This window comes from Pseudophryne corroboree, chromosome 5 (assembly GCF_028390025.1).
Source record: "Pseudophryne corroboree isolate aPseCor3 chromosome 5, aPseCor3.hap2, whole genome shotgun sequence".
Lineage (NCBI taxonomy): Eukaryota > Metazoa > Chordata > Amphibia > Anura > Myobatrachidae > Pseudophryne > Pseudophryne corroboree.
In genome coordinates, this window is record NC_086448.1 from 174,843,411 (window position 1) to 174,869,442 (window position 26,032).

Genomic DNA, 26,032 nt, shown 5'->3' on the forward strand with positions numbered 1-26,032 from the left:
GGCAGCTCAGTTAGTGCCTGTCCAGGCGTCTCAAACACCGTCAGGGGCTATTAAACGCCCGTTACCTCAGTGGGTCGACACGGACCCAGACACAGACACTGACTCCAGTGTCGACGGTGAAGAAACAAACGTATTTTCCAGTAGGGCCACACGTTACATGATCACGGCAATGAAGGAGGTTTTGCACATCTCTGATACTGCAAGTACCACAAAAAGGGGTATTATGTGGGGTGTGAAAAAACTACCCGTAGTTTTTCCTGAATCAGATGAATTGAATGAAGTGTGTGATGAAGCGTGGGTTACCCCCGACAAAAAACTGCTAATTTCTAAAAAATTATTGGCACTATATCCCTTCCCACCAGAGGTTAGGGCTCGTTGGGAAACACCCCCTAGGGTGGATAAGGCGCTCACACGCTTATCAAAACAAGTGGCGTTACCGTCTCCAGAAACGGCCGCCCTTAAGGAGCCAGCAGATAGGAGGCTGGAAAATATCCTTAAAAGTATATACACTCATACTGGTGTTATACTGCGACCAGCAATCGCCTCAGCCTGGATGTGCAGTGCTGGGGTGGCTTGGTCGGATTCCCTGACTGAAAATATTGATACCCTGGACAGGGACAATATATTATTGACTATAGAGCATTTAAAGGATGCATTCCTATATATGCGAGATGCACAGAGAGACATTTGCACTCTGGCATCAAGAGTAAGTGCGATGTCCATTTCTGCCAGAAGAGGATTATGGACGCGACAGTGGTCAGGGGATGCGGATTCCAAACGGCATATGGAAGTATTGCCGTATAAAGGGGAGGAGTTATTTGGGGGCGGTCTATCGGACCTGGTGGCCACGGCAACGGCTGGGAAATCCACCTTTTTACCCCAAGTCACCTCGCAGCAGAAAAAGATACCGTCTTTTCAGGCTCAGTCCTTTCGTCCCCATAAGGGCAAGCGGGCAAAAGGCCACTCATATCTGCCCCGGGGCAGAGGAAGGGGAAAAAGACTGCAACAGACAGCTTCTTCCCACGAACAGAAGCCCTCCCCCGCTTCTGCCAAGTCCTCAGCATGACGCTGGGGCCTTACAAGCGGACTCGGGCACGGTGGGGGCCCGTCTCAAGAATTTCAGCGCGCAGTGGGCTCACTCGCAAGTGGACCCCTGGATCCTGCAGGTAGTATCTCAGGGGTACAAATTGGAATTCGAGACGTCTCCCCCTCGCCGGTTCCTGAAGTCTGCTTTACCAACGTCTACCCCCGACAGGGAGGCGGTATTGGAAGCCATTCACAAGCCGTATTCCCAGCAAGTGATAATTAAGGTACCCCTCCTACAACAGGGAAAGGGGTATTACTCCACGCTGTTTGTGGTACCGAAGCCGGACGGCTCGGTGAGACCCATTTTAAATCTGAAAGCCTTGAACACTTACATAAAAAGGTTCAAGTTCAAGATGGAGTCACTCAGAGCAGTGATAGCGAACCTGGAAGAAGGGGACTACATGGTGTCTCTGGACATCAAGGATGCTTACCTCCATGTCCCAATTTGCCCTTCTCACCAAGGGTACCTCAGGTTTGTGGTACAGAACTGTCACTATCAGTTTCAGACGCTGCCGTTTGGATTGTCCACGGCACCCCGGGTCTTTACCAAGGTAATGGCCGAAATGATGATTCTTCTTCGAAGAAAAGGCGTCTTAATTATCCCTTACTTGGACGATCTCCTGATAAGGGCACGGTCCAGAGAACAGTTAGAGGTCGGAGTAGCACTATCTCAAATAGTACTACGACAGCACGGATGGATTCTAAATATTCCAAAATCGCAGCTGATTCCGACGACACGTCTGCTGTTCCTAGGGATGATTCTGGACACAGTACAGAAAAAGGTGTTTCTCCCGGATGAGAAAGCCAGGGAGTTATCCGACCTAGTCAGGAAACTCCTAAGACCAGGCCAGGTGTCAGTGCATCAGTGCACAAGGGTCCTGGGAAAGATGGTGGCTTCTTAAGAAGCGATTCCATTCGGCAGATTCCACGCAAGAACTTTTCAGTTGGATCTGCTAGACAAATGGTCCGGATCGCATCTTCAAATGCATCAGCGGATAACCCTGTCTCCAAGGACAAGGGTGTCTCTCCTGTGGTGGTTACAGAGTGCTCATCTCCTAGAGGGCCGCAGATTCGGCATTTAGGATTGGGTCCTGGTGACCACGGATGCCAGCCTGAGAGGCTGGGGAGCAGTCACACAGGGAAAAAATTTCCAGGGCTTGTGGTCAAGCATGGAAACGTCACTTCACATAAATATCCTGGAACTAAGGGCCATTTACAATGCCCTAAGTCAGGCAAGGCCTCTGCTTCAGGGTCAGCCAGTATTGATCCAGTCGGACAACATCACGGCAGTCGCCCACGTAAACAGACAGGGCGGCACAAGAAGCAGGAGGGCAATGACGGAAGTGGCAAGGATTCTTCGCTGGGCGGAAAATCATGTGATAGCACTGTCAGCAGTGTTCATTCCGGGAGTGGACAACTGGGAAGCAGACTTCCTCAGCAGACACGATCTTCACCCGGGGGAGTGGGGACTTCACCCAGAAGTCTTCCACATGATTGTAAACCGTTGGGAAAAACCAAAGGTGGACATGATGGCGTCTCGCCTCAACAAAAAACTGGACAGATATTGCTCCAGGTCAAGGGACCCTCAGGCAATAGCTGTGGACGCTCTGGTAACACCGTGGGTGTACCGGTCAGTGTATGTGTTCCCTCCTCTTCCTCTCATACCAAAAGTACTGAGAATCATAAGAAGGAGAGGAGTAAAGACTATACTCGTGGCTCCGGATTGGCCAAGAAGGACTTGGTACCCGGAAATTCAAGAGATGCTCACGGAAGACCCGTGGCCTCTACCTCTAAGACAGGACCTGCTCCAGCAGGGACCATGTCTGTTCCAAGACTTACCGCGGCTGCGTTTGACGGCATGGCGGTTGAACGCCGGATCCTGAAGGAAAAAGGCATTCCGGATGAAGTCATCCCTACCCTGATCAAAGCCAGGAAGGATGTAACCGTACAACATTATCACCGTATTTGGCGTAAATATGTTGCGTGGTGCGAGGCCAGGAAGGCACCTACGGAGGAATTTCAACTGGGTCGATTCCTGCATTTCCTGCAAACAGGACTGTCTATGGGCCTCAAATTAGGGTCCATTAAGGTTCAAATTTCGGCCCTGTCGATATTCTTCCAAAAAGAACTAGCTTCTGTTCCTGAAGTTCAGACGTTTGTCAAGGGAGTACTGCATATACAGCCTCCTTTTGTGCCTCCAGTGGCACCTTGGGATCTCAATGTAGTGTTGGGATTCCTAAAATCACATTGGTTTGAACCACTCACCACTGTGGACTTGAAATATCTCACATGGAAAGTGGTAATGCTGTTAGCCCTGGCTTCAGCCAGGCGTGTATCAGAATTGGCGGCTTTATCCTATAAAAGCCCTTACCTAATTTTTCATACGGACAGGGCAGAATTGAGGACTCGTCCTCAATTTCTCCCTAAGGTGGTTTCAGCATTTCACTTAAACCAACCTATTGTGGTGCCTGCGGCTACTAGGGACTTGGAGGATTCCAAGTTGCTGGACGTAGTCTGGGCCCTGAAAATATATGTTTCCAGGACGGCTGGAGTCAGAAAATCTGACTCGCTGTTTATCCTGTATGCACCCAACAAGCTGGGTGCTCCTGCTTCTAAGCAGACGATTGCTCGTTGGATTTGTAGTACAATTCAGCTTGCACATTCTGTGGCAGGCCTGCCACAGCCAAAATCTGTAAAAGCCCATTCCACACGGAAAGTGGGCTCATCTTGGGCGGCTGCCCGAGGGGTCTCGGCTTTACAACTTTGCCGAGCAGCTACTTGGTCAGGGGCAAACACGTTTGCTAAATTCTACAAATTTGATACCCTGGCTGAGGAGGACCTGGAGTTCTCTCATTCGGTGCTGCAGAGTCATCCGCACTCTCCCGCCCGTTTGGGAGCTTTGGTATAATCCCCATGGTCCTTTCGGAGTCCCCAGCATCCACTAGGACGTTAGAGAAAATAAGATTTTACTTACAGATAATTCTATTTCTCATAGTCCGTAGTGGATGCTGGGCGCCCATCCCAAGTGCGGATTGTCTGCATTACTTGTACATAGTTATTGTTACAAAAATCGGGTTATTGTTGTTGTGAGCCATCTTTTCAGAGGCTCCTTCTGTTATCATGCTGTTAACTGGGTTCAGATCACAAGTTGTACGGTGTGATTGGTGTGGCTGGTATGAGTCTTACCCGGGATTCAAAATCCTTTCTTATTGTGTACGCTCGTCCGGGCACAGTATCCTAACTGAGGCTTGGAGGAGGGTCATAGGGGGAGGAGCCAGTGCACACCAGCTAGTCCTAAAGCTTTTACTTTGTGCCCAGTCTCCTGCGGAGCCGCTATTCCCCATGGTCCTTTCGGAGTCCCCAGCATCCACTACGGACTATGAGAAATAGAATTATCGGTAAGTAAATTCTTATTTTTAATGTAAAGCCAAAGTCCTCTGCAACTTTTCCGGTTTCTAAAGAATTGGATTCCCTGGCTGGGGCAGCATGGATTAATCCTGAAAATAAATTTATTACCCCTAAATGGGTGTTGAATTCATTCCCCTTCCCTACAGAGGATAGGAAAGTCTGGGAAACCCCACCGACAGTGGACACCTCTGTGTCCAGGCTGGAACGTAAGATAGTTTTACCTGTACCTGTGGCTGTTTTCCCTCAGCTGATCACAAAATTGAAACCATTCTTAAATCAATTTATACTGCAGCAGGTGTAGCCCAACGCCCTACCATAGTATGCGGCTGGATTTCTAGAGCCATGGTAAAATGGTCTGATGACATTTTGAAAGGGTTGCTCACACTACCTCGAGAAGAGATAGTTAAATTACTAAAACACATCCAGGATGCTTCAAACTTTGAGTGAGGCCGTTAAGGAACTTGTATCATTAATGGCCGTACCACTGCTATGGCAGTATCGGCTCGTAGAGCCCTGTGACTGCGTCAATAGTCAGCGGATGCTGATTCCAAAAAAGGAGTTGAAAATTTTCCTTTTACAGGTGATGCCTTGATGGGGAAGAACTGAACAAGTGGATATCTGAGGCAACTGCAGGTAAATCTACATATCTGCCGTCTGCCCTGTCCACCTGCCAGGCGCCCCTATCCTGGACCATCCCTGCTGTCCTTTCGGGTGGCCAGATTCAGAGGCAGGGCCAGAGGTGCCTCCAATGCTGCTAGAGGATCACGCGGTAAGTCCCGTAAACCAGCTGCTGCTGGACATGCAGACCAGGCCTCAGGATCCTCTTCCACAAAGCCCTCCGCGTGACAGTTTTCCCCAGCAGCAAGGCGACTTTCAGGTAGGTGCTCGCCTCCAACACTTCGCCCACATATATCCTGTTGAGATCCTTGTGTGAGGGACCTCATATCCCAAGGATACCGGGTGGAATTCCAGGAAATCCCTCCTCTCAAATTCTTTAGGTTAAGCTGAAAGTCTCTGTAAGACCGATCTTGAATCTCAAATCCTTGAAACCGTATCTTCGAGATTCCATCTTGAATTTGAACAACCGAAGAGCAGTGATAGTGAATCTGGAGGAGGTGGAATTTCTGGTGTCCCTGGATATCAAGGACGCATACCTGCATATCCCAATTTGGCCCCCTCATCAAGCGTACCTCAGGTTCGCGATTCTGGACCAGCATCACCAGTTTCAGGCCTTACCCTTCGGGCTCTCTACAGCCCCAAGGGTATTCACAAAGGTTATGGCGGAAATGATGCTACAACTGCGCATGAGGGGTGTCCAAATAATTCCGTACCTGGACGATATCCTGATAAAGGTGGTGTCCAGGCAACCGCTTCTGTACAGCATTGACTTGACTACTCGTTTACTTACGGAGCATGGATGGATACTCAATTTCCAGAAATCTCACTTGGAACAGTCTCAGAGAATTCAGTTCCTGGGGATGATTCTGGATACGGTGTCTCAGAAGGTTTACCTTCCCAGGGACAAGGCCTTAACTATTCAGTCTGATACGGATGGTGCTGAAACCTGGTGTGGTCTCGATTCACCTTTGTATCCGTTTGCTGGGCAAGATGGTGGCCTCCTATGAGGCGATACAGTACGGCAGGTCTCATGCACGACCGTTTCAACGGGTTCTCACCTGCACATGCATCAGCATATAACCCTGTCACCAAAAGAACGGATACCCCTACTATGGTGGCTACAAGTTTCCCATCTGATGGAGGGTCGGAGTTTCAACATCCTATGCTGGACGCTGTTCACAATGGATGCCAGCCTCCGTGGTTGGGCGGCTGTGACTCAAGGGGCGCATTTCCAGGGGACGTGGTGCTTTCAGGAATCTGCTCTTCCAATCACCATCCTGGAACTCAGGGTGATTTATAACACGCTCATACAGGCCTTATCCCTCCGAAATCAGGCCATCCAGGTGCAGTCGGACAACGCCACGGCGGTGGCGTACATCAACTGGCAGGGAGGAACCAGAAGCAGGGCCGCAATGCGAGAGGTAGAATACTCCTCTGGGCGCAAGCCAACAACACATTACGGCCATTTACATTCCAGGGGTGGACAACTGGGAAGCGGACTTCCTAAGCAGGCACGACCTCCATCCGATGGAATGGGTCCTCCACCCTCCGGTGTTTCAACAACTTTCACCGGTTGGTTTGTCCACAGATAAACCTGATGGCTTCTCGTCTCAACTAGAAGCTCCATCGTTACTGCTCCAGAACGAGGGACCCGCAGGCGGTTGCGTGTGTACCTGGTTTTAGAGATTACACACATTTAAGATCTCAGAACTCCTCTTGTTTTGAGAGAACATGCTGTATTCCGGCACAGCAGGGGGTAAGCTAGTCCCCTGCCCTCTTAACCAATGCAAGTGGATGCTTGCTCTGAGGAGCTGCATCCGCCTATGCAGTACTTCTTCCCTGTGTGAAGTACCAGTGAGCCAATATCCCATTACATTTATAAATTTGTGCACTTTGTTTTGCCCTGTGCCTTTTCTTAGTACTTGGTTTACTTCATGTACAATGTTCTGGAGCTGGGATTTATTGCTTTGCGCGCAGTGTTTTGACATTTTATTTTAACATTCTGCTTAAGTATACTAGTTTTGGCTAAGCAGAGTTAACCCACTCTGCTCCATGTGTACCAGGTGCTTAATCTCGCGGTCCCCAGTTCTCCTCAGCATTTACATTTCTCAAGCATCGAGATAGTCACCCTTAAAGCTCCACAATACATTTTATTCATTTTTTTTATAGTCTAGTGTGCTTCACTGGTGAATAACATATGTAAAACCGCAGCCAAAGGAGTTAATGCAATGCTTCAGCACTATAGGGTAGATGTATGAGGGGTCGGTATGGTGGGGAAGAGGTATCAATGCACGTTATGTACGCTGTACCACCTCGGCGGTCGGGTCTCCAGGTTTTTAAGCATGTTTAATAACCAAGAGACTTGACAGGGGGATGCCAGCTGTTGGGATCCCAGCGTTCAGGATACCGACAGCCGACAATGCCGCCAGCTGGAATCCCGGCGCAACAGGGCTATTCCCTCTCGTGGGTGTCCACGATGCCCCTAGAGTGTGAATAGATCCTGTGGCGAGCGCAGCAGCATTCTGGCGGTCGTGCAATGTATGGGCACCTTAAGGCTTGGCTAATTGACCCCTTGGTTACTTGCTGAAGGCTGTATCCAGATCTCACATAAATCAGGAAATTGTGGTTCCCCCTCTTCATAACTACATCTGTGGCTACCTTGGATGATGAGTGGGCTGTCCCTCTAAGTGGATGGAGAACCAATCGTATTCGCTGGTGGACTCCTTGTTTATCCTTTATGATGCCAATAAACCTGGTTGGCCAGCTACCAAAAAGACTGCTGGCGTGATTGATATGCTTGGTGATCTAAAGGCTTAAATTTTGGCTATCGAGCCGGTTCCGGCCTTGGTCCGCACCCATTCCACCTGGTTAGTGGGGATTTCTTGGGCGGCTAGTTGTGTTGCATTTGCGGAACAGCTCTGTCGGGCGTCTACATGCTACTCTACTCATAGCTTTCGTTTGTTCTACTGGTTTGACACTTATGCCTCTAGCAGTGCTAATTTTGGCCAAAGGATCCTCAGTTCTTTAAAGTAGCGTTCCATCCCTTAAAGGGACAGCTTTGGGACATCCCACAGTTTACGGGGTCCCCCATGGATAATGCAGAGAATTATTTTTGGGGTTCTTACCTGTTATATTATATTACATTATATTATGCTCTTCTACAGAATAGATCTCATCAAAAACCGGGGGACACAGTGGGGCGGCACAGTCGCATGTGAACGGACCATTGGGGACGCTGGACGCCCTACCCTTCACCCTGTGCTTTATAAGGGATTTGGCCCTGTGCATGATTTTATTTTTACTCCTCTCCCCTTCTCAAGCTTCAGAGGCTTGTTATTAACTGGCTGCTGCAGGCAGAGGTGGGGCATAGAGGAGGAGGAGCTTTAACTCTTTGATGCCCAGACTCCTCGGCTCTTCCTATACCCATGGTTTCCCTTGCCCCCATTTTACACAGAATAAGAAACCCAAAATCCAATTTTTGCGGTGGAGGCTTGTAGTCTTAATCCACTCTTCATTGATGGGGGACACTTAGAAATCCTATAAGGGCCTGTAAAAGAAGTAGCATTAATAAAAAGTTAAATCAGACTCTTCTTCAGTGTCTAATACTCCTAATGTAGAATTGAATTTTGGTAGCTGGGTATATTGAGCTCAATTGTCTGCCTGACCCTGTTTAACCATCATTAGCATTCTAATAGAACACTTGCATATGAAGTGAAATTAATAAATGAAAACATGTTTTAGACGGTGGAAGTAATTTATTGAAAGATTCATTAAGTTACAGAGACTTAACACATTTAATTAGTCCTATGAAAGTGTGAGTGACCCTTTTCTGTGAAGCTGATAAGTCTCATAATAGCTGTTAGACTCTCTTTATTCGGGTTTTCTCTTTAAGATTAACTTTATGCTTAGCAATTTATGCTAAGTTTAATTTCCTTTCATCGGTAGGCCAAGTTATCTGCAGTCCTTGAATAGATTACGGTAGATAACATCATGTAATTAACAAGAGATGTGGAAATGTAAGGTATAATTTGTGTAGTGATTGTGTGTGAGAGAATGTTAATTTTTTTTAACTAGATGGATATTTAAGGGGATAAAAGAAGCAGAAAAATAGGGTATAATTCTGTAAAAGGATTTAGGCTACCTTATCTTCTGTTGTTGAGGAGGTGGGTTGGATTGAGTATTATGTAGTGAAAATCCTTGTTTAATGAGGAATTTGTACTTCCGCTAAGACTTGGCTCCATAGAACAATTTTTTTTTAATTTTATTTTTAGAGCAAATTAGCTGTAAATGTTGATAGCATTAAATAAAGTTACCTTGGTTTAAGATCACCAAAGTAGTTAAATTGTTAAGTTTTGTTTTCTTATTTTAATCACTTCTGTACAGTTTGATGCTTCACAAGTGCTCACTTTTTTAAAATTCTTTTATAAAAGGGTATGCCGGAATTTCAACATGTCCCAAATCCTGCACCAGGCAACTTTAATCCACCCCCACGATTTCAGGAACCATGGAGGAACCCCCCACCACCACCCCAGCCTGAACGAGAACCCTTCTTCATTGGAGGTAAGTGTATTTTGTGACTTTTTAATCCTCCAATTTAACTCTGTGAAATACTATGATAGGGGATTCAATTGTTTTTCCATGCAGCCGCCACTAGATGCCACCCAATGGAGCAATTCAATTGTTGCTCCGTTCGGGCGCAATTAGCAGCGAAGAGACACGTTTCAGCTCACAGCCCCCGGAGGTGGTGAGCTGAAATGTGCAATAAGTGACCTATCTGTGCGGCCAAACTGCACTTTTTGCATCGTGCACAGCACTTTGGTCTAGTTTAGTTGTTTTACGCAACTGAACCTGGGCTGTGTGTGTTTTTTTTTATAGGACTAATCGCGCCCAGATTGAATAGTGCCCCGCAATCTCCCATCACTTTAGACAGGATCAAGAGGGAATGTAATTAACAATTGAATTTCCCCAAATAAGTCTCTAAGAACAGATTATATTTTTACAGTTCTTTACAATTACTGTTAATATTAACTTGGCCTTATTGTCTGTTTCCTATTAAATATTTGTTATTGTTACTTTAACAGAACATAGGCACAAGCAGTTGAATTTATCCCTTCCATTGGTCTTCAACCTGTGGCCCTCCTGCTGCTGTGGTACTAAAAATTCCAAAATGCCCTACCTCAGTTTTAGCATGCCTTAATAGCAAAACTGTGGCAGGTCATGCTGGGATGTGTAGTTCCACAGCAGCTGAAGGACCACAGGTTGAAGACCCATGCCGTAGACAATTTTCACTTGGTCTGTTTTCTGCTGTGTAATATTTAAACTTTTTATTTGTAGAGCACGTTTATTTAGAGTAATATACAATTTATTGTCAGCCATGCATCATAAGTACTGGCCGCAGTACTGTACTACATGAGGAGTGTTAAGAACGGTGTATATCCAGTAAGTTTACAATCGCAAGCCTTTAGGTGTGCCCTGCCTGGTTTACTATAGAGTATGCATGAATTTTGTCTGCACAGAATTGAATCTGTTTTTTTTTTAGAATGTTAATGTCAGACACGTACAGTCATTATAAATTTCCGTTTATTTGGCTACAGACGACATAAGTCATATTTATATTTTCTCTGACGTCCTAGTGGATGCTGGGAACTCCGTAAGGACCATGGGGAATAGACGGGCTCCGCAGGAGACTGGGCACTCTAAGAAAGAATTAGGACTACTGGTGTGCACTGGCTCCTCCCTCTATGCCCCTCCTCCAGACCTCAGTTAGAATCTGTGCCCGGCTCGAGCTGGTTGCACACTAGGGGCTCTCCTGAGCTCCTAGTAAAGAAAGTATTTATTAGGTTTTTTATTTTCAGTGAGATCTGCTGGCAACAGACTCACTGCTACGAGGGACTTAGGGGAGAGAAGCGAACCTACCTGCTTGCAGCTAGCTTGGGCTTCTAGGCTACTGGACACCATTAGCTCCAGAGGGATCGAACACAGGCCCAGCCTCGGTCGTTCGGTCCCGGAGCCGCGCCGCCGTCCCCCTTGCAGAGCCAGAAGCAAGAAGAACGTCCTGGAAATCGGCGGCTGAAGACTCCGGTCTTCATTAAGGTAGCGCACAGCACTGCAGCTGTGCGCCATTGCTCCCCATGCACACCACATACTCCGGTCACTGATGGGTGCAGGGCGCTGGGGGGGGGGCGCCCTGGGCTGCAATTAGATTACCTTAAAATGGCTAAAAACACATAATATAGTCTAATAAACTATATATGTGTAAAAATCCCCTGCCATAATATTAATATAAAGAGCGGGAGAAGCCTGCCGAAAAAGGGGCGGGGCTATCTCCCTCGGCACACTGGCGCCATTTCCTCTTCACAGCTCCGCTGGAAGGACGCTCCCCAGGCTCTCCCCTGCAGTTTCCAGGCTCAATAGGGTAAAAAAGAGAGGGGGGGCACTAAATTTAGGCGCAATACTGTGTATTATAGCTGCTATAGGGAAAATCACTTTGTGTAGTGTAAATCCCTGTTTCTCTATCGTCCTAGTGGATGCTGGGGTTCCTGAAAGGACCATGGGGAATAGCGGCTCCGCAGGAGACAGGGCACAAAAAGTAAAGCTTTAGGATCAGGTGGTGTGCACTGGCTCCTCCCCCTATGACCCTACTCCAAGCCTCAGTTAGATTTTTGTGCCCGGCCGAGAAGGGTGCAATCTAGGTGGCTCTCCTAAAGAGCTGCTTAGAAAAGTTTAGCTTAGGTTTTTTATTTTACAGTGAGTCCTGCTGGCAACAGGATCACTGCAACGAGGGACTTAGGGGAGAAGAAGTGAACTCACCTGCGTGCAGGATGGATTGGCTTCTTGGCTACTGGACATTAGCTCCAGAGGGACGATCACAGGTACAGCCTGGATGGTCACCGGAGCCTCGCCGCCGGCCCCCTTGCAGATGCTGAAACGAGAAGAGGTCCAGAATCGGCGGCAGAAGACTCCTCAGTCTTCTTAAGGTAGCGCACAGCACTGCAGCTGTGCGCCATTTTCCTCTCAGCACACTTCACACGGCAGTCACTGAGGGTGCAGGGCGCTGGGAGGGGGGCGCCCTGGGAGGCAAATGAAAACCTTTTTTGGCTAAAAATACCTCACATATAGCCTCCGGGGGCTATATGGAGATATTTAACCCCTGCCAGAATCCGTTAAGAGCGGGAGACGAGGCCGCCGAAAAAGGGGCGGGGCCTATCTCCTCAGCACACAGCGCCATTTTCCCTCACAGAAAGGCTGGAGGGAAGGCTCCCAGGCTCTCCCCTGCACTGCACTACAGAAACAGGGTTAAAACAGAGAGGGGGGGCACTAATTTGGCGTTAGAAATATATAAAAAAGATGCTATAAGGGAAAACACTTATATAAGGTTGTCCCTATATAATTATAGCGTTTTTGGTGTGTGCTGGCAAACTCTCCCTCTGTCTCTCCAAAGGGCTAGTAGGTCCTGTCCTCTATCAGAGCATTCCCTGTGTGTGTGCTGTGTGTCGGTACGTGTGTGTCGACATGTATGAGGACGATGTTGGTGAGGAGGCGGAGCAATTGCCTGTAATGGTGATGTCACTCTCTAGGGAGTCGACACCGGAATGGATGGCTTATTTAGGAAATTACGTGATAATGTCAACACGCGCCAAGGTCGGTTGACGACATGAGACGGCCGACAAACAATTAGTACCGGTCCAGACGTCTCAAAAACACCGTCAGGGGTTTTAAAACGCCCGTTTACTTTAGTCGGTCGACACAGACACAGACAGGGACACTGAATCCAGTGTCGACGGTGAATAAACAAACGTATTCCTTATTAGGGCCACACGTTAAGGGCAATGAAGGAGGTGTTACATATTTCTGATACTACAAGTACCACAAAAGAGGGTATTATGTGGGATGTGAAAAAACTACCGTAGTTTTTCCTGAATCAGATAAATTAAATGAAGTGTGTGATGATGCGTGGGTTCCTCCCGATAGAAAATATGGGCGGTATACCCTTTCCCGCCAGAAGTTAGGGCGCGTTGGGAAACACCCCTTAGGGTGGATAAGGCGCTCACACGCTTATCAGAACAAGTGGCGGTACCGTCTATAGATAGGGCCGTCCTCAAGGAGCCAGCTGACAGGAGGCTGGAAAAATATCATAAAAAGTATATACACACATACTGGTGTTATACTGCGACCAGCGATCGCCTCAGCCTGGATGTGCAGAGCTGGGGTGGCTTGGTCGGATTCCCTGACTAAAAATATTGATACCCTTGACAGGGACAGTATTTTATTGACTATAGAGCATTTAAAGGATGTATTTCTATATATGCGAGATGCACAGAGGGATATTTGCACTCTGGCATCAAGAGTAAGTGCGATGTCCATATCTGCCAGAAGATGTTTATGGACACGACAGTGGTCAGGTGATGCAGATTCCAAACGGCACAAAGGTGTATTGCCGTATAAAGGAAGAGGAGTTATTTGGGGTCGGTCCATCGGACCTGGTGGCCACGGCAACTGCTGGAAAATCCACCGTTTTTACCCTAAGTCACATCTCTGCAGAAAAAGACACCGTCTTTTCAGCTTCAGTCCTTTCGTCCCTATAAGAGTCATATCTGCCCAGGGATAGAGGAAAGGGAAGAAGACTGCAGCAGGCAGCCCATTCCCAGGAACAGAAGCGTTCCACCGCTTCTGACAAGCTCTCAGCATGACGCTGAGACCGTACAGGACCCCTGGATCCTACAAGTAGTATCCCAGGGGTACAGTTTGGAATGTCGAGACGTTTCCCCTGCGCAGGCTCCTGAAGTCTGCTTTACCAAGGTCTCCCTCCGACAAGGAGGCAGTATGGGAAAAAATTCACGAGCTGTATTCCCAGCAGGTGATAATTAAATTACCCCTCCTACAACAAGAAAAGGGGGTATTATTCCACACTATATTGTGGTACTGAAGCCAGAAGGCTAGGTGAGACCTATTCTAAATCTAAAAAAATTTGAACACTTACAAAGGTTCAAATCAAGATGGAGTCACTCAGAGCAGTGATAACGAACCGGGAAGAAGGGGACTATCTGGTGTCCCGAGACATCAGGGATGCTTACCTCCATGTCCCAAATTTGCCCTTATCACTAAGGGTACCTCAGGTTCGTGGTACAGAACTGTCACTATCAGTTTCAGACGCTGCCGTTTGGATTGTCTACGGCACCCCGGGTCTTTACCAAGGTAATGGCCGAAATGATGGTTCTTCTTCGAAGAAAAGGCGTCTTAATTATCCCTTACTTGGACGATCTCCTGATAAGGGCAAAGTCCAGGGAACAGTTGGAGGTCGGAGTAGCACTATCTCGGATACTGTTACAACAGCAGGGGTGGATTCTAAATATTCCAAAATCGCAGCTGATCCCGACAACAAGTCTCCTGTGCTTAGGGATGATTCTGGACACAGTCCAGAAAAAGGTGTTTCTCCCGGAAGAGAAAGCCAGGGAGTTATCCGAGCTAGTCAGGAACCTCCTAAAATCAGTGCATCATTGCACAAGGGCCATGGTAAAAAAAAAATGGTGACTTCCTTCGAAGCAATTCCAGTCGGCAGATTTCATGCAAGAACTTTTCAGTGGGATCTGCTGGACAAATGGTCCGGATCGCATCTTCAGATGCATCAGCGGATAACCCTATATCCAAGGATCTCTCCTGTGGTGGTTACAGGGTGCTCATCTTCTAGAGGGCCGCAGATTCGGCATTCAGTTTTGGATGTTGGTGACCACGGAGGCCAGCCCGAGAGGCTGGGGAGCAGTCACACAAGGAAAAAATTTCCAGGGAGTGTGATCAAGTCTGGAGATTTTTCTCCACATAAATATAGCTAAGGGTAAATTTATAATGCTCTAAGCTTAGCAAGACCTCTGCTTCAAGGTCAGCCGGTATTGATCCAGTGGGATAAAACATCACGGCAGTCGCCCACGTAAATAGACAGGGCGGCACAAGAAGCAGGAGGGCAGTGGCAAAAACTGCAAGGACTTTTCGCTGGGCGGAAAATCATGTGATAGCACTGTCAGCAGTGTTTCATTCCGGGAATGGAAACTGGGAAGCAGACTTCCTCAGTAGGCACGACCTCCACCCGGCAGAGTGGGAACTTCATGGGGAAGTTTTCCACATAATTGTAAACCGTTGGGAATTACCAAAGGTGGACATGATGGCGTCCCGTCTGAACAAAAAACGGGACAGGTATTGCGCCAGGTTAAGAGACCCTCAGGCAATAGCTGTGGACGTTCTGGTAACACCGTGGGTGTACCAGTCGGTGTATGTGTTCCATCCTCTGCTTTTCATACCTAAGGTACTGAAAATTATAAGACGTAGAGGAGTAAGAACTATACTCATGGCTCCGGATTGGCCAAGAAGGACTTGGTACCCGGAACTTCAAGAGATGCTCACAGAGGACTTATGGCCTCTGCCGCTAAGAAGGGACTTGTTTCAGCAAGTACCATGTCTGTTCCAAGACTTACCGCAGCTGCGTTTGACGGCATGGCGGTGGAACGCCGGATCCTAAGGGAAAAGGCATTCAGGAAGAGGTCATTCCTACCCTGGTCAAAGCCAGAAAGGAGGTGACCGCACAACATTATCACCACATGTGGCGAAAATATGTTGCGTGTGTGAGGCCAGGAAGGCCCCACGAAGAAATTTCAACTCGGTCGATTCCTGCATTTCTTGCAAACAGGAGTGTCTATGGGCCTCAAATTGGGGTCCATTAAGGTTCAAATTTCGGCCCTGTCGATTTTTCTTCCAGAAAGAATTGGCTTCAGTTCCTGAAGTCCAGAAGTTTGTCAAGGGAGTATTGCATATACAACCCCCTTTTGTGCCTCCAGTGGCACTGTGGGATCTCAACGTAGTTCTGGGATTCCTCAAAACACATTGGTTTAAAACCAGTCAAATCTGTGGATTTGAAGCAGCTCACATGAAAAGTGAACATGCTCTTGGACCTGGCCTGGACCAGGCGAGTGTCAAATTGGTGGTTTTTTTCTCAAAAAAGCCCATATCTGTTTGTCCATTCGGACAGGGCAGAGCTGCGGACTCGTCCCCAGTTCTCTCCCTAAGGTGGTGTCAGTGTTTCACCTGAACCAGCTTATTGTGGTGTCTTGCGCCTACTAGGGACTTGGAGGACTCCAAGTTGCTAGATGTGGTCAGGGCCCTGAAAATATAGGTTCCAGGACGGCTGGAGTCAGGAAAACTGACTTGCTGTTATCCTGTATGCACCCAACAAACTGGGTGCTCTTGCTTTTAAGCAGACTTTTGCTAGTTGGATGTGTAATACAATTCAGCTTGCACATTCTGTGGCAGGCCTGCCACAGCCAAAATATGTAAATGCCCATTCCACAAGGAAGGTGGGCTCATCTTGGGCGGCTGCCCGAGGGGTCTCGGCTTTACAACTTTGCCGAGCGGCTATTTAGTCAGGGGCAGACACGTTTGTAAAATCCTACAAATTTGATACCCTGGCTAAGGAGGACCTGGAGTTCTCTCATTCGGTGCTGCAGAGTCATCCGCACTCTCCCGCCCGTTTGGGAGCTTTGGTATAATCCCCATGGTCCTTTCAGGAACCCCAGCATCCACTAGGACGATAGAGAAAATAAGAATTTACTTACCGATAATTCTATTTCTCGGAGTCCGTAGTGGATGCTGGGCGCCCATCCCAAGTGCGGATTATCTGCATTACTTGTACATAGTTACAAAAATCGGGTTATTATTGTTGTGAGCCATCTTTTCAGAGGCTCCGCTGTTATCATACTGTTAACTGAGTTCAGATCACAGGTTGTACAGTGTGATTGGTGTGGCTGGTATGAGTCTTACCCGGGATTCATAAATCCTTCCTTATTGTGTACGCTCGTCCGGGCACAGTACCTAACTGAGGCTTGGAGGAGGGTCATAGGGGGAGGAGCCAGTGCACACCACCTGATCCTAAAGCTTTACTTTTTGTGCCCTGTCTCCTGCGGAGCCGCTATTCCCCATGGTCCTTTCAGGAACCCCAGCATCCACTACGGACTCCGAGAAATAGAATTATCGGTAAGTAAATTCTTATTTTATATAGCGCTGTGGTATGTGCTGGCATACTCTCTCTCTGTCTCCCCAAAGGACTTTGTGGGGTCCTGTCCTCAGTCAGAGCATTCCCTGTGTGTGTGCGGTGTGTCGGTACGGCTGTGTCGACATGTTTGATGAGGAGGCTTATGTGGAGGCGGAGCAGGTGCCGATAAATGTGATGTCACCCCCTGCGGGGTCGACACCAGAGTGGATGGATATGTGGAAGGTATTAACCGACAGTGTTAACTCCTTACATAAAAGGTTCGATGACCTAACAGCTGTGGGACAGCCGGCTTCTCAGCCAGTGCCTGCCCAGGCGTCTCAAAGGCTATCAGGGGCTCAAAAACGCCCGCTACCTCAGATGGCAGACACAGATGTCGACACGGAGTCTGACTCCAGTGTCGACGACGACGAGACTAATGTACATTCCACTAGGGCTATCCGTTGCATGATTACGGCAATGAAAAATGTGTTGCACATTTCTGACATTAACCCAGGTACCACTAAAAAGGGTATTATGTTTGGGGAGAAAAAGCAACCAGTGGTTTTTCCCCCTTCAGATGAGTTAAATGAAGTGTGCGAAGAAGCTTGGGCTTCCCCTGATAAAAAAACTAGTGATTTCTAAAATGGCGTACCCTTTCCCGCCAGAGGACAGGGTACGGGTACGTTGGGAGACATCCCCGAGGGTGGATAAAGCGCTCACACGCTTGTCAAAAAAGGTGGCACTACCGTCTCAGGATACGGCCGCCTTAAAGGAGCCTGCGGATAGAAAGCAGGAGGCTATCCTGAAGTCTGTATATACACACTCGGGTACTATACTGAGACCTGCTATTGCTTCAGCATGGATGTGCAGTGCTGCAGCAGCGTGGTCTGATTCCCTGTCTGATAATATTGATTCCCTTGACAGGGACACTATATTGCTAACCATAGAGCATATTAAGGACGTAGTCTTATACATGAGAGATGCACAGAGGGATATTTGCTGGCTGGCATCTAGAATAAATGCAATGTCAATTTCTGCCAGAGGAGTATTATGGACTCGGCAGTGGACAGGTGATGCGGATTCTAAAAGGCACATGGAGGTTTTGCCTTACAAGGGTGAGGAATTGTTTGGGGATGGTCTCTCGGACCTCGTTTCCACAGCGACAGCTGGGAAGTCGACATTTTTACCCCAGGTTCCCTCACAGCCAAAGAAAGTACTGTATTATCAGGTACAGTCCTTTCGGCCCCAGAAAGGCAAGCGGGTTAAAGGCGCGTCCTTTCTGCCCAGAGGCAGGGGTAGAGGGAAAAAGCTGCACCATACAGCCAGTTCCCAAGAACAGAAATCCTCCCCTGCTTCCACTAAATCCACCGCATGACGCTGGGGCTCCACTGGTGGAGCCAGGTGCGGTGGGGGCCCGTCTCCGGAACTTCAGCGACTGGTGGGTTCGCTCACAGGTGGATCCCTGGGTTCTACAAGTGGTATCTCAGGGATACAAGCTGGAATTCGAGACGTCTCCCCCTCGCCGTTACCTCAAATCAGCCTTGCCAGCTACTCCCCCGGACAGGGAGGTAGTGCTGGCAGCAATTCACAAGCTGTTCCTCCAGCAGGTGATAATAAAAGTTCCCCTCCTTCAACAGGGACGGGGTTACTATTCCACAATGTTTGTGGTACCGAGACCAGACGGTTCGGTGAGACCCATTCTAAATTTGAAATCCTTGAACACTTATATAAGGAGGTTCAAGTTCAAAATGGAATCGCTCAGGGCGGTTATTGCAAGCCTGGAAGAAGGGGATTACATGGTATCACTGGACATCAAGGACGCGTACCTTTTTGTGGTACAAGACTGCCATTACCAATTCCAGACGTTGCCGTTTGGTCTGTCCACGGCACCGAGGGTATTTACCAAGGTAATGGCCGAAATGATGATACTCCTTCGAAAGAAGGGAGTTATAATTATCCCATACTTGGACGATCTCCTTATAAAGGCGAGGTCCAGGGAGCAGTTTTTGGTCGGAGTAGCACTATCTCAGGCAGTGCTACAACAGCACGGCTGGATTCTGAATATTCCAAAGTCGCAGCTGGTTCCTACAACGCGTCTGCTGTTCCTGGGTATGATTCTGGACACAGAACAGAAGAAGGTGTTTCTCCCGGAGGAGAAGGCCAAGGAGTTGTCATATCTGGTCAGAGACCTCCTGAAACCAAAACAGGTGTCTGTGCATCACTGCACGCGAGTCCTGGGAAAGATGGTAGCTTCTTACAAAGCAATTCCATTCGGCAGGTTCCATGCAAGGATCTTTCAGTGGGATCTGTTAGACAAGTAGTCCGGATCGCATCTTCAGATGCATCGGCTGATCACCCTGTCTCCGAGGGCCAGGGTGTCTCTGCTGTGGTGGCTGCAGAGTGCTCATCTTCTAGAGGGCCGCAGATTCGGCATACAGTACTGGGTCCTGGTGACCACGGATGCAAGCCTCCGAGGTTGGGGGGCAGTCACGCAGGGAAGAAACTTCCAAGGACAATGGTCGAGTCAGGAGGCTTCCCTACACATAAATATTATGGAACTAAGGGCCATTTACAATGCCCTAAGTCAGGCAAGACCCCTGCTTCAAAACCAGCCGGTGCTGATTCAGTCAGACAACATCACGGCGGTCGCCCATGTAAACCGACAGGGCGGCACAAGAAGCAGGATGGCGATGGCAGAAGCCACAAGGATTCTCCGATGGGCGGAAAATCACGTGATAGCACTGTCAGCAGTGTTCATTCCGGGAGTGGACAACTGGGAAGCAGACTTCCTCAGCAGGCACAACCTCCACCCGGGAGAGTGGGGACTTCATCCAGAAGTCTTCCAACTGATTGTAAACCGTTGGGAAAGGCCACAGGTGGACATGATGGCGTCCCGCCTAAACAAAAAGCTAAAAAGATATTGCGCCAGATCAAGGGACCCTCAGGCGATAGCTGTGGACGCTCTAGTGACACCGTGGGTGTACCAGTCGGTTTATGTGTTCCCTCCTCTTCCTCTCATACCAAAGGTGCTGAGGATAATAAGAAAGAGAGGAGTAAGAACTATACTCATCGTTCCGGATTGGCCAAGAAGGACTTGGTATCCGGAACTGCAAGAAATGATCTCAGAGGACCCTTGGCCTCTGCCTCTCAGACTGGACCTGCTACAGCAGGGGCCCTGTCTGTTCCAAGACTTACCGCGGCTGCGTTTGACGGCATGGCGGTTGAACGCCGGATCCTGATGGAAAAGGGCATTCTGGTTGAAGTCATTCCTACGCTGATAAAAGCTAGGAAAGATGTGACAGCAAAGCATTATCACCGCATATGGCTCAAATATGTTGCTTGGTGTGAGGCTATGAAGGCCCCCACAGAAGAATTTCAGCTGGGTCGATTTCTGCACTTCCTACAGTCAGGAGTGACTATGGGCCTAAAATTGGGATCTATTAAAGTCCAGATTTCAGCCCTGTCTATTTTCTTTCAAAAAGAACTGGCTTCACTGCCTGAAGTTCAGACGTTTGTTAAGGGAGTGCTGCATATTCAGCCCCCTTTTGTGCCCCCAGTGGCACCTTGGGATCTCAACGTTTTGTTGGATTTCCTAAAATCACATTGGTTTGAGCCACTTCAGACCGTGGAATTAAATATCTCACGTGGAAAGTGGTCATGCTTTTGGTCTTGGCTTTGTCCTGTAAAAGCCCCTATCTGATCTTCCATATGGACAGAGCAGAATTGAGGACGCGTCCCCAATTCCTCCCTAAGGTGGTATCAGCGTTTCATTTGAACCAACCTATTGTGGTGCCTGCGGCTACTCAGGACTTGGAAGCTTCTAAGTTGCTGGACGTAGTCCGGGCCCTGAAAATCTATGTTTCCAGGACGGCTAGAGTCAGAAAGACTGACTCGCTGTTTATCCTGCATGCACCCAACAAGTTGGGTGCTCCTGCTTCTAAGCAGACTACTGCTCGCTGGATCTGCTCCACGATTCAACTTGCACATTCTGCGGCTGGACTGCCGCATCCTAAATCAGTCAAAGCCCATTCCACGAGGAAGGTGGGCTCTTCTTGGGCGGCTGCCCGAGGGGTCTCGGCTTTACAACTTTGCCGAGCTGCTACCTGGTCGGGATCAAACACGTTTGCGAAATTCTACAAGTTTGATACCCTGGCTGAGGAGGACCTTGAGTTTGCTCATTCGGTGCTGCAGAGTCATCCGCACTCTCCCGCCCGTTTGGGAGCTTTGGTATAATCCCCATTGTCCTTACGGAGTTCCCAGAATCCACTAGGACGTCAGAGAAAATAAGAATTTACTCACCGGTAATTCTATTTCTCGTAGTCCGTAGTGGATGCTGGGCGCCCATCCCAAGTGCGGATTGTCTGCAATACTTGTGTATAGTTATTGCCTAACTAAAGGGTTATTGTTATGAGCCATCTGTTCGTGAGGCTCAGTTGTTCTTCATACTGTTAACTGGGTATAGTATCACAAGTTGTACGGTGTGATTGGTGTGGCTGGTATGAGTCTTACCCGGGATTCCAAATCCTTTCCTTATTGTGTCAGCTCTTCCGGGCACAGTTTCCCTAACTGAGGTCTGGAGGAGGGGCATAGAGGGAGGAGCCAGTGCACACCAGTAGTCCTAATTCTTTCTTAGAGTGCCCAGTCTCCTGCGGAGCCCATCTATTCCCCATGGTCCTTACGGAGTTCCCAGCATCCACTACGGGCTACGAGAAATAGAATTACCGGTGAGTAAATTCTTATTTTGACAAACTGTATTTGTCATCTTATTGGATTTAGTTATTAGTGGAAATATTGTATCTCATGAGCAAATGTAGAGTTTTGTCTGGTAAAATTCTGCTGAATATGCAAGTGTTTTTCTTTTGCTTACAGAACCACGGTTTCCTAACCATCATATATTTGACCAGAGAAATCCTCCTCCTGGTCCTCCTCCTCCGCTTTTGAGCAGCAACCACCAAGTTCCCAACCAGAACCCACCGCCGTTCAATCCACCTGGACAAGGTTTCAACCAACCACAGCCTAGATTCAATCAGGCCCAAACAAACTTCAGTCCGCCTGGACCTGGCCCACAGACTAGTTTTAATCCACCTACTCCGCAGTCAGGATTTAATCAGCCTGGATTTGGCCAACCAGGTCCACAGACAGGATTTAACCCTCAAGGTCCTCAGTCTGGCTATAACCCTCAAGGTCCTCAGTCTAGCTTCAACGCATCAGGAAATCAACCAGGTTTCAGTCAACCAAATTTTAACCATCCAAGCCCTCAGCCTGGATTTAACCAGTCTGGTCCTCAACCACCATTTAACCTGCCAGGCCTTAACCAACAAGGCTTCAACCAGGCAAACCCTGGACCTCAGCCTGGATTTAACCAGCCAGGATCTGGTCCACAACCAAACTTCACTCAGCATGGCCCTGGACCCCAGCCAGGATTTAACTCTCCGGGATTTTCAAGAGAACGTCCTTTACGTATGAACATGCAGTCTCCAAGCCCGCTGGGTATGCCTCCTTTCAGTCCACCTTCTGCAAACAGGCATTTTGGGCCACCAAGGCAGCAATTGCCACCAGGTCCCGGGCAGCCATTTATGCCTCACACGCAGTCAAACATGCAGGTTTGTATAGGTTGTCTTGTAGGAAACATAAGCGCTCTATTATATTTTTATTATAAAAGGACTGTTGTCATTAGGTTATCTGCTAAATAGAAATAATCTACATTTAAACATAATAGTTCCACAATTGATGATATAGGAAAAAGTCCAGCATTCAAACTTCAGGTAGGTTTAACTTGTGTTTATTTGCTTAAAAAAAAAAAAAAAAAATTTAGTGGACATTTAATCTATAAAAAATTGGGGATCCGGTCTGAAGATCGACAGTGTCTAGGTCGACCACTATAGGTCGACAGTCACTAGGTCGACATGAGTTTTTCACATTTTTTTCTTTTTTAAAAATTTTTTCATACTTAACGATCCACGTGGACTACGATTGGAACGGTAAAGTGTGCCAAGCGGTAGCGGAGCGAAGGCACCATGCCCGAAGCATGGCGAGCCATGCGAGGGGACGCGGTGCACTAATTTGGGATCCCGGTCACTCTACGAAGAAAACGACACCAAAAAAAAAAAAATGTTCCTCATGTCGACCTTTAGACCTGTCGACCTAGCACATGTCGACCTAGAAACCCTGTCGACCTTCCATCCATGTCGACCTAGTGACTGTCGACCTATAGTGGTCGACCTAAACATTGTCGACCTAGACACTGTCGATTTGATGAACCACACCCAAAAAATTGTATATTGATGAACAATAGTGTTGCCATTTGTAAATAGTAACTCACTTTTCTAGTACCACGTGAACGTTGAGACTGAAGCAAGTTTATCATTCCTGTAGGTATTTGCTATTGGAACAATCTGTGACTATTCCTTATGTACTTTCCTTCTTTGGGAGTCATAGAGCTCCACAGGGAGAACATCGGGAGGGATGGATGTTGAGGTGCTTGATGAGAATCCGGCCACCAAACAGTTAAGCTTTCCGGCTACCCAGAATGCTCTGCACCTCTCCCGTATAACCCTGCCTCCATGTTCAGGCAGGCTAGTTTTTTGTTGCTATAGCAGCCTTATGCCTTCAATTTTAAACTTTTCTTTTTCTCTGAGCTTGTCAGCGCTGTAAGTCTACACACTTCAGTGCTCCGCCAATGCCAAGATGTGTATTTATCCGGGACACCTATGATTTACACAAGTTCTGTAGCTGATTAAAGACAGATGATATGCAGGTTTGACTTTTAACCAGTCACAGAACCAGTGTAATTTATAGGTGTCCTGGATATTATGGCACGCCTTCTTATGGATTACTACTACCTCATGTTATGTTGGTATCCTCACTGCCTTAAAGAAGCAGCACCACCTTTTTCCATAATAGATTTTATGGTTGGTATCTAGTGATTACTTTTGTTTGTTATTTTTAGATTAGGCGTAATAAAGAAATATTAAAATCGAATTAGCCTCACCTTCTATAACTCCATTAAAAAATACAATAGTAAGTTGGGGGTATGGGTCGTTGGATCGACACTCATTAGGTCGACATGTACTAGGTCAATAGGTCGACATGAGGTTTTTGACTGTTTTTGGTGTTTTCTCCGTAAAGTGACGTTGAACCCATATCAGTGCACCGTGTTCGTTCGCCATGCTTCGGGCAAGGTTATCCGTTTTAATCGTAGTCCACGTGGATCGTTAAGTATGGAAAATTTTTTTAAAAAAAGTTGAAAAACATGTCGACCTTTTGACCTGTCAACCTAATGGCATTGTCGACCTAATGATTGTCGACCTAACGACCGTAACCCATAAGGGGTACACATACTAAAAATGTAGTTCCATTCACTTTTCTATAAACAAGGCTGATAGTCATGCTTTGCCTTTTATATTACAGAAATGCCTATCCTCAAATCTGAGCTTGGCGGAGTTATTTATGTAATAAATAATTCACCATTTTTTTCATGTGCATTATTCATCTTTAATATATAAGAATAGCAAATATTCAATTTATTCCCATTTGTTATATATTACTAATTTTGGCAGCTTCAACTTAGGTGATATCACTCTACCTTCACAGATCTCAATGGGATGCGGTCAGGATGCCGCCGGACGGAATCCCGGCGGTCGAAATACCGACGCCGGAATCCCGACCGCCACAATCCCGACATATTCTCCCTCTGTGGGTGTCCACGACACCCATAGAGGGAGAATATAATAGTGTGCCGAGCGTAGCTAGGCACCGTGCCCGCAGCGTGGCGAGCGAAGCGAGCCCGCAAGGGGCTTCGTTCCGCTCACCACCCCTGTCGGGATTGTGTGGTCGGGATTCCGGCGTCGGTATTTCGACCGCCGGGATTCCGACCGGCGGCATTTAGTACTGATCCCATCTCAATTAAAGAATTCTTCCTTCACTTTTAAACACTTTCATTTTTGGTTGTTAAGTTCTAAGATTTTAGTGGAAGTGAATTAGGTCCATCTTTGTGCTGTTCTATTTGTAGGGCCCAATGCAACCTATACAGTCCATGCACCAGCATCACCACCTTGGAGGACCACCAAAGCCTCCGATGCCCATGCAGCAGCCACTTCCATTTAGAGCACATTCACAGACACTCTCACACCGAATGCCCGGGCAGCAGCGACATGGTCCTCTGAAACAAAGAGCGGTATGTGTTGCAGTCTATTCGTACGTCTATTGTTTGTTGGTTTTCAGTGTCATAGTTAAAGGTTAAAACCGTATACTGTATGTTTTATTTATTTTAGGGCATGCCAATACAGAACATGGCAAAACCTCACAATCTGCAGACGCTGCACTCGAGAAATAGCAACTTGCGGGAGCTGCCCATAGCGCCCTCTCATTCTTTAGATATGAACAAGAGGAAATCTGCCTCTGCTCCTGCGGCTCAGGTCAGGCCAGTGGGCACCACTGCACCACAAGCTAGGCTAGGTTATGGAAACACACAAGCAATCAAGCCATTGAACAGCATCAGCCCAGTAAAGGAAGCAGTTAAAGTTGAAGAACAGGTGAGTGAAGCTACAGGCACATGGGATATTTTACATAATCCGTTGGGTGGGGGGAAACAAATGATCTTTTATATGGCTTACAAAGGGGAAGTTAAATCACGGTAACACTTTCTGTACATAAAGAAAAAAGATACATGATGCCTCCAAACTGACAAAGTACATTCAGGATCCTGATTTTTATCATTGGTCTAATAATTGTAATTGCCTGTGAAACCCCTCTAACCAGACTTGATCTTAACTTCATGAACGGAGTTTTGAATTTTCACTTGCTTTAAAAAGCACATATAAAATATGGTACTTGGTTTTAGTGCTGGAAATGTACAGTAGTAGAAAAATATATTCAGTTTTAGTTTTGTTTATCCTTTTTCTC

The 26,032-nt window shown here is 47.5% G+C and overlaps 1 protein-coding gene across 11 annotated transcripts in view; it reads left to right on the forward strand.

Moving 5' to 3' along the window:
• RBM33 (RNA binding motif protein 33) overlaps positions 1 to 26,032 on the forward strand; it is a 297,939-nt gene that overhangs the window by 191,559 nt on the left and 80,348 nt on the right. For all 11 annotated transcript variants that reach the window (XR_010177641.1, XR_010177640.1, XM_063921887.1 and 8 more), the window contains 4 exons: positions 9,543 to 9,672; positions 21,998 to 22,731; positions 25,140 to 25,304; positions 25,402 to 25,662. Coding sequence is in view for 9 of the 11 variants with exons in the window: in XM_063921887.1 (XP_063777957.1) it covers positions 9,543 to 9,672; positions 21,998 to 22,731; positions 25,140 to 25,304; positions 25,402 to 25,662 (1,290 nt within the window). In the remaining 2 variants the exon portion in view is untranslated. The remainder of the gene's footprint in view (positions 1 to 9,542; positions 9,673 to 21,997; positions 22,732 to 25,139; positions 25,305 to 25,401; positions 25,663 to 26,032) is intronic.